Source organism: Nycticebus coucang, chromosome 5 (assembly GCF_027406575.1).
Source record: "Nycticebus coucang isolate mNycCou1 chromosome 5, mNycCou1.pri, whole genome shotgun sequence".
Taxonomy (NCBI): domain Eukaryota; kingdom Metazoa; phylum Chordata; class Mammalia; order Primates; family Lorisidae; genus Nycticebus; species Nycticebus coucang.
Genome location: NC_069784.1, coordinates 1,311,803 through 1,324,340, shown reverse-complemented (window position 1 = coordinate 1,324,340; position 12,538 = coordinate 1,311,803). Strand labels below are relative to the sequence as shown.

The following is a 12,538-nucleotide window of genomic DNA, read 5'->3' as shown; positions in this document are numbered from 1 at the left end:
AAGGCTTCCTCCTGCTGTTGGAACAAAACAAAATTCCTACAGTAGCACAGAGGCCGACAGGCTCCCTGCCTGCCCCGGTCCCAGCTCCTGTGTCTTCCCGGCTCTCCCTTTTTCAGCCACACTGGCCTCCTTTCTCCTGCTCAGACACCCCTGGCACATTTCCTCAGGGATTTTACATTCCTATTACCTCTGCCTATGAAGTTCCTCCCCCACCCCCTACTTTTTGTGGAGAATAGTTGCTTTCATCATATCAGTATCAATCAACTATCACCTCCTCTGGGGGAGTTTCCACGGCTGCCTGACCTACCGCAGTGCCTGCCCTCAGCTTGCCTCCGGTTTATTTGATTCATTACATCTGTCTCAGTCTGCAGCTTCCTTGTGAGTTATCGTAATTACTGTTGTAATCAGCACACACCTTGACGAACAGACTCAGGCCTTTATCAATCATTTAATCAAATACTTAACAAGGGATCAGCAAGTTTCTCAAGCCGCAAGATGCGGAGTAGGAGATTCAGCTGCAGCGAGCACCGAGCACCACTCGGGCAGCCAGGGGACATGCCCTGCAGGAGCCGGCCTCGCCTGAGCAGCTCTCACCAACGAGCTTTGGGGGCAGCCTATCCAGGGGTCCTCAAACTACGGCCCGCGGGCCACATGAGGCGGTGTGATTGTATTTGTTCCCGTTTTGTTTTTTTACTTCAAAATAAGATATGTGCAGTGTGCATAGGAATTTGTTCATAGTTTGTTGTTGTTTTTTAAACTATAGTCCGGCCCTCCAACGGTCTGAGGAACAGTGAAGTGGCCCCCTGTTTAAAAAGTTTGAGGACCCCCGCAAACCTCTTCCTTACATACCACATACATCTAGAATTTATTTTATTTTTTTCTTTTCCTTTCCCTCACCCCTCCCTCCTTCTCTGTCTGCTCTTCCCTCCCCCATGCACCACTGTGTCATTAATTGTCATTAATTGTCCTCATATCAAAGTTGAATACATAGGATTCATGCTTCTCCATTCCTGTGATGCTTCACTGAGAATAATGTGTTCCACCTCCATCCAGGTTAATACAAATGCTGCAAAATCTCCATTTTTTTAAATGGCTGAATAATATTCCATGGTCTACATATACCACAGCTTGCCAATCCATTCCTGGGTTGAGGGGCATTTAGGCTGTTTCCACATTTTAGTGATTATAAATTGAGCTGCAATAAACAGTCTAGTACAAGTGTCTTTATAATAAAAGTTTTTTTTCCTTCTGGATAGATGCCTAGTAATGGGATTGCAGGCTCAAACGGGAGGTCTAGGTTGAGTTCAACATCTAGAATTTATTTTAATAATAATAGATTATACTTAACAGATTCAGCTTATACTTTTATATTTACTCTCAGATGACTGCCGTTGTGGGGTTCGAGACCTAAGCATGCCTTCCACTATATACAATTAAATCTCCATTAATCTGTATGTCTCCCCCAGTATTACTAAGGATGGAGGTTCAGCTTGTATGACAAAAAGAGATGCCCCCCCAAACCCAAGATTTTATTTATTTTTATTTATTTATTTATTTATATTTTATTTATTTTTTATTTTATTCATTTCCACAGCCAGGTGCCACCTCATTCGCCACTGATCACCCATCCAACCAGGAGAAAAGGCACAGGGAGGGGGCCTCTCTTCACTTCCATGGTAAATCTGCTCGACTGGGAGGAAGCTGCAGAAAAGTCTGGATAATAAAGTCTATTTTCTGGGCGGTCGGTCACATGCTCAGCTGCAACCCTGGAGTTTTATGTTTGGGGGAAGAAAAGAAAGAATATTGGGGTTCTCTCCTGCGTGCTGGTTGAAATGTAAACTTCATAGAAAGAGCTTCTCTGTCCTCTCTCCACCTTGTACGCCAGCATGTAGACAGGGCTGGGCGCATCTGTCCTCCCCTGACCACTGTCCTGCCTGTGTCCCTGTTCAGCCGTCACCCTTCTCACCTGACCAGAGCAGCCCTGTCTACAGGGACTTTCTGTCTCTCCGTCAAACCGTGTTCCATACTGCCATCAAAGCGAATGGCCACACTTAAAATAAAAATGTTTCTCTTTCATTTCATGGCTTAAAGCCCTGTGAAAGTTCACAAGTGCCCTTGGGATAAACTCCAGTGTGCCACAGAGCTGTTGAGGCCTATGCGATTACACCTCACCAAGCTCACCTGCTCTCCCCTCAGCGGCAGTCCCTGCAATCCTCTTCCCTGCCTTGACCACCTTACAGTTGCTCCTTCATCCCAGAAGAGTCAGCCCCGCCTCTTCCACCTCCAGCAGGTGTACATGCCCTGTGGGGCTGTGTCCTGTGACTCTGATTCACACGTCTGCCTCTTCTACTGGCTGTAATTATTGAAAAGGAGGACGGGGGCATGATTTGTTCATCTTCCAGTTCTTAGCCTTGAGCCAAGCACAGTACTTTTTTTTCTTTTCTTTTTTTTTTTTTTTTTTTGGTCTGAAATAAGCGCCCGTTTGAAGGAACAGGGCTTCACCGGCCTCTGTAAGACCGAGTGTCCTGTTTTGTGCAGGCACCTAGCGTCCCCTGCTGGACAGATGATGCACATAAGGAACAGATTTAAAATGATGCAGGACTCTTGTCTGGTCCCAGAAGGGCCTGCCCGAGGCCTGACAAGTTGAGACGCAATGGTAGCGTTTCAGGGTATTTTGATAGTTAAGGGGGTTGGAGGCTGGAGTGACAGTCCCTAGAGGACAGGCGTTTGCAGTCTGAACCTCCCCACAGGCACGAGGAAGGCCTGGGTAGGTAGGGGGTCTGGGGGGAGTGGTGGGAGGTGCCCAGGTTTTCTTATCTTCCCAAGACCTGGGGCTGAGGGCACAGGAGAGGCAGGAACCGAAAGCTGTCAGCCACCACACACCAAAAACCAAGTCCTTCTCTTTCTTAGGAAATTCTTTATGCTGATTATTACACTTTGGTCACAGAGTTGGGTTTTTTTGTTTGTTTGTTTGTTTGTTTGTTTTTTACCTTAAGGAATGATGCTCACCTCAGAAGGTTACTGTGGAGTTAAATTTAATTAAAATAGAGAACGGAAAGGACATTTTATACTGTTATGTGTACTGAGAACGTTATCTACACTGCAAAGTATTATACCAACTATTACAATCATTTAGGCCAGAATCTATCTGAGGCATCTTTTATATAAAACCTGCGTTTTTTGTTTTCTGACATAAATTTTAATAATCACAGAACATGTAAGCAAAGGATGCTCCTTTTAAATATCCATTGTCCATCATCTCCCCCACCTAAGGCAGGGAGCCCAAGGGGACTCTGAATTGCAATGGCTGGTGCGTGAATCACAAAGGCAGCTGCCGTGGGTGGTGAGACCTGGTGAGGGCTGAGATCTGCGTCATCCACTTCCCTCCCTCACACATGCTTTTGTTGAACGCCTGGCATTTGCACTCAGCATCTGTGGGTATTTTGATCTTTACAGCACAAATTTAGGATCTGTAGTTGAGAGGCAGCACAAAAGAATCAAATATTTTTATTGAAAGCCTCATCAGACTGCCAACTTGCGACAGACCGTGGGAGCAGTAAAGCTCGCCCCAGGTTTCAGAGCTGCCACCTCGGTGGGTAAGGAGAACAGCTGGGGTGGTTTCCAGCCCCAGGGAGCACCCAGGACATCAGCCCCACTCTATCCTCAGTGGAGGGGGGAGTTTGGACAGTGAACATTAGGGATATAAACACCTAAGTTAATAGATGCCCAAACAGAATCATTGTGGTCACAGCTGAAACATTCAGAGATGCAAAGAACAGCCCTCAGGCAGATGGAGATGGGAGACAGGCACATTTGTATTTATGATCTTCTTTGAAGGAACAACAAAGGAAAAAACAAAAGTGTTTCTATGAAAAAAAGCACCATGAGGAGACCTGAAACAAGATTTCCTGCCTTGCCTGTTTCTGCTCTTCTTCCCGTCCTCTGAACATGAGGCTGTGAGCACTGGCAAAGCAGAGCTGCTGTCCAGCTTAGGGTGTCCTGTCCACCCCAGCTCAGTGGGCCTCACATGTCCAGTGCTTGGTCATGCTGGCCTGGGGCTGGGAAGACAGTGATGAGCCCACTCTCTCCTCATTCTCCACAGATGACTTACAAAATCTAGACTAGGCGTCTTCAAACTGCATTCCCTGAGCCAATACCAGAAGTCCCAGCAAGAGGCTTGTCAGACAGACAGTCTTGACCCAGGTCCAGAGGTGCAGCAGCCATGTTTCCATGAGTCCCCAGGTGATTCTCAGGACTGGCCCATTCCACAATGCCATCTCCACCCTTTGAAATGAGGCTCTTCTATTTCTCTCTTTGTCACTTGCAATAAAGCCAGGTCCCTCATAACAACTCTGGTCAACGATGGACTGAATATACCACGGTGACACCATAAGATTATAGTAGAGCTGAAAAATGTCTGTCATCTGCTGGTAGCCTGATGTCACAGCACACGCATGGCTCACGTCTGTGGACATGCTCAAGAGAACGAGCCTGCTGAACTTTTTCCATGATGCCAGTGTTTACTCTCACACACACACACACAATGTGTGATGTCAGCTGTACGGCAGCCTCAGGTGGGTCCCTCAGAGGTATCCAGAGGAAGGCATTGTTGTCATAGGGCTATGACAGCTCCGTGTGTCACTGCCCCTGCACACCTTCCAGTGGGACAAGATGTGGAGGTGGAGGACAGTGACACTAATGACCCTGACCCTGTGTGAGCCTAGGCCGATGTGTGTGTTTTTAACAAGAAGATTAAAAAGTTTAAAAAATTAAAAATTTTAAAAATAGAAAAGCTTATAGAATAAGGATATAGAGAAAGAAAATATTTTTGCACAACTATCCAATATGTTTGCCTTTCAAACTTAGTGTTAATACAAAATAGTCAAAAGCTAACAGTTGAATTTATAAAGTCAAACATTTATAGTAATCTAAGGTAATTGATTATTAAAGAAAGAAAAAAATGAAATTTACTGCAGCCTATACTTGAGTACACAGTGTCCTGAGTCTTCATGTTCACTCACCACCCATGACTCACCCAGAGCAATTTCCGATCCTGCAAAGTCTGTTCATGATAAAGACTCTAAAGATGCACCATTTTTGTCTTTTACACCATATTTTTACTGTACCTGTTCTCTTTAGACGCACAAATACTCACCACTGTGTTATAATTGCCTATGGTGCTCAGCACAGTACCATACTGTGCAGGAGGGTAGCCAGGAACAGCAGGCTGCAGGGAACCTGGGTGTGCAGGGGCTATGCAGGGTCCTGGGTGTGCAGGGGCTGTGCAGGGTCCTGGGTGTGCAGGGGCTATGCAGGGTCCCGGGTGTGCAGGGGCTATGCAGGGTCCTGGGTGTACAGGGCTGTGCAGGTTCCTGGGTGTACAGGGCTGTGCAGGATTCTGGGTGTGCAGGGCTGTGCAGGTCCTGATTGTGCAGGGCTGTGCAGCTTTGTCTGCCTGCAGCACATCCCTCCCCTGTGCTCCACCTGCTGTTTTCCACATCACGTATTACCCATCTCTCTTTTCTGCTCTCTCCACACCACTAGGTCCTTCTGCTCATCAGGCTTAACCATCTCCATCCACACTGTAACTCTTCCCTCCACCGCACCTCTGCCCGGTTCTCGTTCTCTGTCCTTGAAAGAGAAATTTTATTTCTATCCTTACTCCTCGGTTCCAAGTTATGATTCTCTTGACATTTTATTGCACCCCCTATTATCACTGTTAACTTAGCATCAACATGAGGAAGCACACAAGAGGCCCCACCCAGCCCCAGACGGGGAGGCGCCTGCGCGCCGCGCCCTGACCCTGCGCATGCTCAGTCGCTCTCCGCCCAGGGCGCTGACTTCCGGGGGGGCCCTCCAGACGCTGCTGCTTCATCCTGACCTCTAACGGTTTTCCATTACAGGTAACTGCTGAGGCAGGTAATGGACCAGATAGGAAAGATGCCTGTTTGCAGAGCATTTGTTAGCGTGCAGTAGCCTTGTAGTAGCTTTGCAAAGTAGCCCAGCGCCCCAAGTTGGACATCGCGGAGCCCCCTGGACAGCCCAGCGCTGCGCTCCCTGAACTCACTCTCCATTAGGGCCAAGGAGAAAACCGGGTACGGACAAACCTTTAATTCAGGTGGCTTTTCCCTAGAGTGTAAACTTGAAAAATACTAACATAGCTACTAACTAGGTCAGTTTTCAGGTGATACAGTTGGTTGGAGGTAGGTATTCAGATTTTGCCTCAGACCGGAGAGATAATACCTACCCCACCAAATTTACAAAATTCAAGCTTTAAAGAAAAGTGGAACAAAGATGAAGTATGTTGAAGGAGACCCTGACAGCACAGAAGCAGACTCTGGGCAAAGAGCAGACGTTGCTCTGATGGGAAAATATCTACTGGGTTGGATCATCCGCTCTGGAAAGAGGGGAGTAGGTGAGATTTATTTGCATAGAGGATGCTTTTACAAACTCTAGAACGCAAATATTCAGGCATATGTTAAATAAACAAATACATGAATCAAATATCAAAGAAAAAATAAACGAGACAATACAAGCACACATAGGTCTACTGTTTTCAAGACTAAAATAAGATTCAGATCAAACTAGTACAATCTCAGATGACCCTTTGTGAGTGAGAGACGGGACAGGACAGACATGACCTCTCCTGCAGAGAGTGAGCAAACATATCACTTAAAACAGAGAACCTTCAGACCCCGGGGAAAGACAGTGGCCTCGGTGCACCAGTCAAGGAGAAGCACAAGCTTCAGAAATCACAGCAGAAGTTCCAGTTCAAGAACGTGCTCGAGGTGCTTCCATAGCTAACACCAGTGTGGGCTGAAAGAGCTACGATCTCCAGAGCCCTGTGAAAGATTTCTGAAATAAAGGAGTAGGCTATCTCAATTAGACTTTTGCTTTAAAAAGAAGGAACAGTACCCCCTTACCTTCTTAATGCCATTCATGAAATGACAAGTTAGTGAGGAAATAACAAGCAAAAGTCAAAGAAAAGTTTCTCCCCAAGGCTGTGTAGTGAGCCCCAGAGCTGCTGTTGCCCTGAGGACAGTACACACGGGTCTACTGGCCTTGAGGGTCAAGGTGACCTGCAGGCCAAGCCCAGCCATGCCTGTGGTGAGGACTTCAAAAGTAGAGTCTTCCCAAACTGAACTTGGATTTCAAGGTGCTACTCTCTCAGAGCAAAGTCAAACAGAAGCCAACCTGTCCCTCCCCAGCTCAACCCAGAGACTGCGGGGTGGGCAGCCTTCATGATGATGAGGCAAGCCGGGCTGGGGGTGGGAGGGGCCTTTTTGGATAACGATTAAATTCCAGCCTGGTGGTTGAGAAAGCCTCTAGCCAATCTAGCAACACCCTAGTGCTCCTGCAGACCTGGTGGGATCAAAGGCAAATTCTCTATGCAAACCTTACTCTTACATCTTAAACTGAGCCTACAAACAATGTTTCAGTGACAATGAGAATCACATAATGAATTTTAAAAATCAAGCGTATTTCTTAAACCTAATGTTGAGGGCAGCAAATAAGTGAAACACAAAAGGGTTCATATTGTGGGATTCCATTTATACAAAGTTCAAAATCAGACAAAACGAATCGATGTTTTTATAAGTGAGGAGAAGGTGGCAACTGCGGGAGCGTGAAAAGGGCCTCTGGGACGCCAGTGGAGTTCTGCTTCTCAACTTGGGTAATGGTTGTGCAGTTGTGTCAAATCTGTGAAACTTTATCAAGATGCGCCTTACGACATGTATACTTTTACGTGTACAGATTAATACAGTTTTTCAGAGCATAAACAATAACAACCAGGAAACACAGACAGTAGAAAACAGACCCATTGAAAACTTTAGATATTAAAATATTCAAAAGAATAAAATAACCTTTCTCACTATTTCTAAAAGCTTAAACCATCTGCATCTGGTCTCCAGGGACACCCCCTCCTCCTTCGTGGCTGTGCACCTGCCAGCTCCCATAATCACTGTGCTTTCCCCCAAGAGGGTTACATTTACATCAATGTTTTTATTTTTTACGTTCTATACAATTTTGGGTGACGCTTTCTTTTAGAACTCACTCAAACTCTTTCGCTGGCCAGCTGCCTTGGTCTAATATACAAAGTCCAGTTCTCATGACTGAATTAGCTTATCAGCCAGGACTTCAAGGTCAATTTCTATCTTTTTTGACTGAAAAATCAATTACCAAATCTAGGAGTCACACAAGTCCTAGAGATCGTTTCTAGGCTAGAGAGGGTGTCAGGAAGTTCTGGCCAGCCAGCTGCCTGTTTTTATAATCAAAAGTTCCAACAGAATACAGCTAAACTCATCTGTTTACACATTGTCTATGGTTACATTCACAATACAACAGCAACTCTGAGTAGCTGTAGCAGAGAATATAAAGCCCAGAAAACTGAAAACATTGGCTGACGGCTGGTCTAGACATGGAAATTGATCCCATATTCTCAGTGCTCCAAGTGGAAAACATAATTCTCTCACTTGGTCGGAGGCTCTGTGCCCCACCTCTGTGAAATTTCATAAAGGTGACGGCCATGATGACAAGTTGGAACCCTACTTTCTCACTTCTAACCACATCATCTTTCCGTCACATTGCTCTGCTTGTAATTCCACAAATCTTCAACCATCAATATTCCAGTGGAAGCATTTTCAGGTTGTGTACAGAATCACTTTAACTTGTCCATATGTTTTTAAAATTAATTAATTAAATGGTTGGATACTCTTATACTTTAAAAAGCATCCAGCACATCAAAATAAAATAGACATGTAATGAATGAGTTACTAATACATTGGTTACTATGAAAGTTTTGAGACAGACTGTGTTATGATCCGTTTTTTCACTTCCAGGAAACACGGTTGACAGCACCCTTTCTGACTCACCGTGCAGGTTCCAGCTTTCATAGTGACCCACACACCCTAACCTTCCTGGGTAATGGCCAAGGCCTGCATTTCACCCCGAACTGCTGATTCCTACTGTGAGGCTGGTGATACTTAAAATATGGTTTCTAATTTTCAAAAAGCTTTACTGGATAATGATTGAGAGGAAAGAAATTAATGTTTTCTGAGCACTGAACATACACCTTATATAGACTGGGTTACCTCATTTTTTTTTTTTTTTTAATTTGGCCGGGGCTGGGTTTGAACCCGCCACCTCCGGCATAGGGGACCGGCGCCCTACCCGCTGAGCCACAGGCACCGCCCCTGGGTTACCTCATTTAATTTTCAACATAGCCTATGAGGTCATTACCTTCTTTGTAAAAATAAAAACATTCAACTTGGAGAGGTGAACAAACACGCCCCAAAAGGGTAAAGTCTAGATCTGATACTTCTAAGTAAGGAACAATTTCACAGCTCCCAAATACCTTTCAGTTAACCCCAGTTTTAAAAGGTACTGTTTATCCAGGGTGTCATTCAAATCATCTAACAACAGATGCCACACCAACACCCACCAATACCAGACTTCTACTGTGCCAGTAACCATTTCTTTATTGTTGACTCTCCTGGGAATTCTGGGGGCTCCTGCAGAAGAGGCCGGGATGGTATAGGAGGCGGGAAGAGGGCTCAGGAAAGCATATATTTACCAACTATTATGAAAGTATTTCAGTATTTTAACAACTGGTGCAATGGTATCTGTGCCAATGTGCTGAAAAATAAATCTGGAAATCTTTACGACTCTAAACCCGCAATTATGCAGAAGCCCAACCACAACCTGGTCACATGAGCCACGATCGAGTCGGAGCAACATGCCCACCGTGGTTCTCAGCGAGTGGCTGTGACTATTATGTTAATTCAGCTGAGCCGAAGGTGTAAATCGGTACATCTCAAATTTTTAACCCATTTTCCCTACAATATTTTGCCTGCTTCTCTACCACACACAAATCGTTTGATGAAACATTTCATGCTATTAATGGTGATACCTGGAATTTCAGTGACCTAAATTCTTAAAGCATTAGGTAAACACTGACTAAGAGACACCACGTGTCACTCAAAAAGCTCACATCAGCATTGCAGAGCTCGGCATTCGGCAGAAGCCCTACACTATTATAATTTAAAATTAAACATAGAAAAGTTTTAACAAGAAATCTTCATGTTAGGTAAGTAGATCACTCTTGGAAAATATTCGAAAATTATGTAGAAAAAAACACAAGAAAACAGGAGAAAGTACTTATAAAATAGATAATAAAACACATCTGGAACACTCGGCACCATTTTAACCATAATTATAAGAACATACATATTTGATTAACCCTCAACATTAGTTTAAAAATATCTCTTTTCATAAAATATAGAGTCTGCAAAACAGTCCAAGCATCTCTCTTATCTCTCATGGCACAATTTCTATCGCTCTTTTGATTTACAGTGAAGTGTTCTCTTGTATAGGTAATCAAAAACTGAAATCGGAAAAATAGAATTATAATAAAGAGAAGTTAGGGATATGTGCAAAGTTCAGCAGTAAGAATATTATATATACATAGTCTATATCCTATAAGTACTCTTAGATAATTTTGCTTTTCTAAGTTATAAACATTGATGCACACAGAATAGGTTTAAAAAAAAAAAACAGATCATAGGCAGTAATTTCTCTTCCCCTTCATATTAATGTAAATGCATTTCACTCCCTCCTCAATGAGCTCTGTAAGAAGCTCCTTCTGCTCTGAAGAAGTAGAAAATACCTGCAGCCTCAAAATGTCAATAATCCTAGTTAATTCACAGATAACTGACATTTTAATACCCTGAAATTGTGTTTGGAGTAACAGGAAAATAAAATTTAGAACCGACATTTGACTTTGAGGCTACTCACCACTCCTGGCTGACAGTCGTAATAGCAATGCTTGGAAGCGTGGCCAAAGGTAGCGAGGTCAAGGGCAGCGTGGTGGGCCTGGACACGCCCTCTCCCTCGGGAGTCCTGGCCCTTTCACTCTGTCTTTGGGACAGTGGAGGCAACTGTAAGTTTCCTGAGCAGCACCTTCTCCCTCTCCAGAGGTCAATCCCAAGGGTGTTACTGGAGGAACTGTAGGATTTACTCAAGCTGCATTCAAAATAATCTTTAACGTTCTGGAGGAAGCACAGGGGAAGAAGAAGAAAAAAAATGAAATTCAAATGTTGAATGTTGAAGATGATGATGTGGAATAAGAAACTAAATGATCAACCTGTCACTTAAGAAATTCTGATTCATGGGGCGGCGCCTGTGGCTCAAAGGAGTAGGGCACCAGCCCCATATGCCAGGGGTGGTGGGTTCAAACGCAGCCCCACCCAAAAACTGCAAAAAAAACTCCAAACAAACAAAGAAATCCTGATTCATTATCTCACAAGCATAATCTAACACAGATGTCAAAGTCTTAAGAGAAAACAGAAGGAGGGGTGTTCATTTCTCAACTTTTAAAATAAATCAACCAGTTGCATATTCTTGGAGATGTGCAGGCATGTAGATAATGTTTACCAATCATAGCACGTGGATTGGAAGCTTTCTTCTTTATTTCTCTTTTTTATTTTTCATTATTTTTTTCTTAATTTGCTGAAGTGAAATTTGCTAAATTGAAAATATGTTTTGAAAACCAGTGTTGTTATTTTGCAACATGGGAACAAACTACAATAAAGTTTCTTATCTGGTGCTTCAAAGTCAAGTTCGGACAACTGTGTAATGGTAACTACGGGTGACTGGCTGTTCCATTCCTATGAAAGGTCTTCTCACAGTTGGTGATTTTCTTTTTGGTCAAATTGCATAAGAGCTCAGAAAAACATGAGGTAAATGTTATGCACCTCTGACCTGCCCTATTTAAGTACATGCCCTCCCAGTGATATAAATCAGATAGCTGTAGGAAGACAAAGGCTGCGACCAGCCACAGAGTTACTCGCTCTTCCTAGGTCTTGGGGAGACTGTGGGTCCTGCCACTGCTGGGAGTGGGAGTCCCAGAGGCCCAGCCCCTGGTGCCCCACTCATACCAGCTCCAAGACAGGAAACGACGCAGCACTGCAAAGCCGCGGACAACAAGGCGATTATAAACAATGCAATTTCCACTCTCCACACTTAACAAAGAATGATGGACATCCTATGTCAGGGCAAAGTCTGTCACTGGAAAATCACTCTGTGGCCCTAGTCAGGTGGTCCCTACTCATGTGAAGGAGCCCTTCACATGAGACCTCCCACTGAAGGTTTAAACAAACCAAAGTTCTTTGCCCTCCCTGCCTCCACCAGACCTATCCTAGGGTCCTACTTAGCTCATGTTTGAGGATATAGCTGGGTCCATCCAAGGAATCTTTGATGGACATGTATTACAGTTTTGCTCTGTGCTGATTAGAAAGGATGCAACGACAAAGACAGTCATGCCGCCGTCCTCAGGGACCACATTCTGGAGGCTCGTGCTTATCTGATGCACAGAAGGCCATATTTTAATGGCAAAATTTTGAGCAAGAAAAGGCCTGACAGTTTTCAAGATCCCCACTCTCCCTGTCTGAAAATGGGGGATCAGCCTGTTCTCTTGCACTTGGCTTATGATTTTAAAAGGTCATTTATTTGAAATTCAACAGAACCACAGTTCAGGAATAGG

The 12,538-nt window shown here is 44.3% G+C and overlaps 1 protein-coding gene across 1 annotated transcript in view; it reads right to left on the bottom strand.

The window, feature by feature from the left end:
• PDE4B (phosphodiesterase 4B) overlaps positions 1–12,538 on the bottom strand; it is a 383,978-nt gene that overhangs the window by 366,581 nt on the left and 4,859 nt on the right. Inside the window, exon 2 of the mRNA XM_053591241.1 lies at positions 10,792–11,045. Coding sequence (XP_053447216.1) covers positions 10,792–11,045 — 254 coding nt within the window. The remainder of the gene's footprint in view (positions 1–10,791; positions 11,046–12,538) is intronic.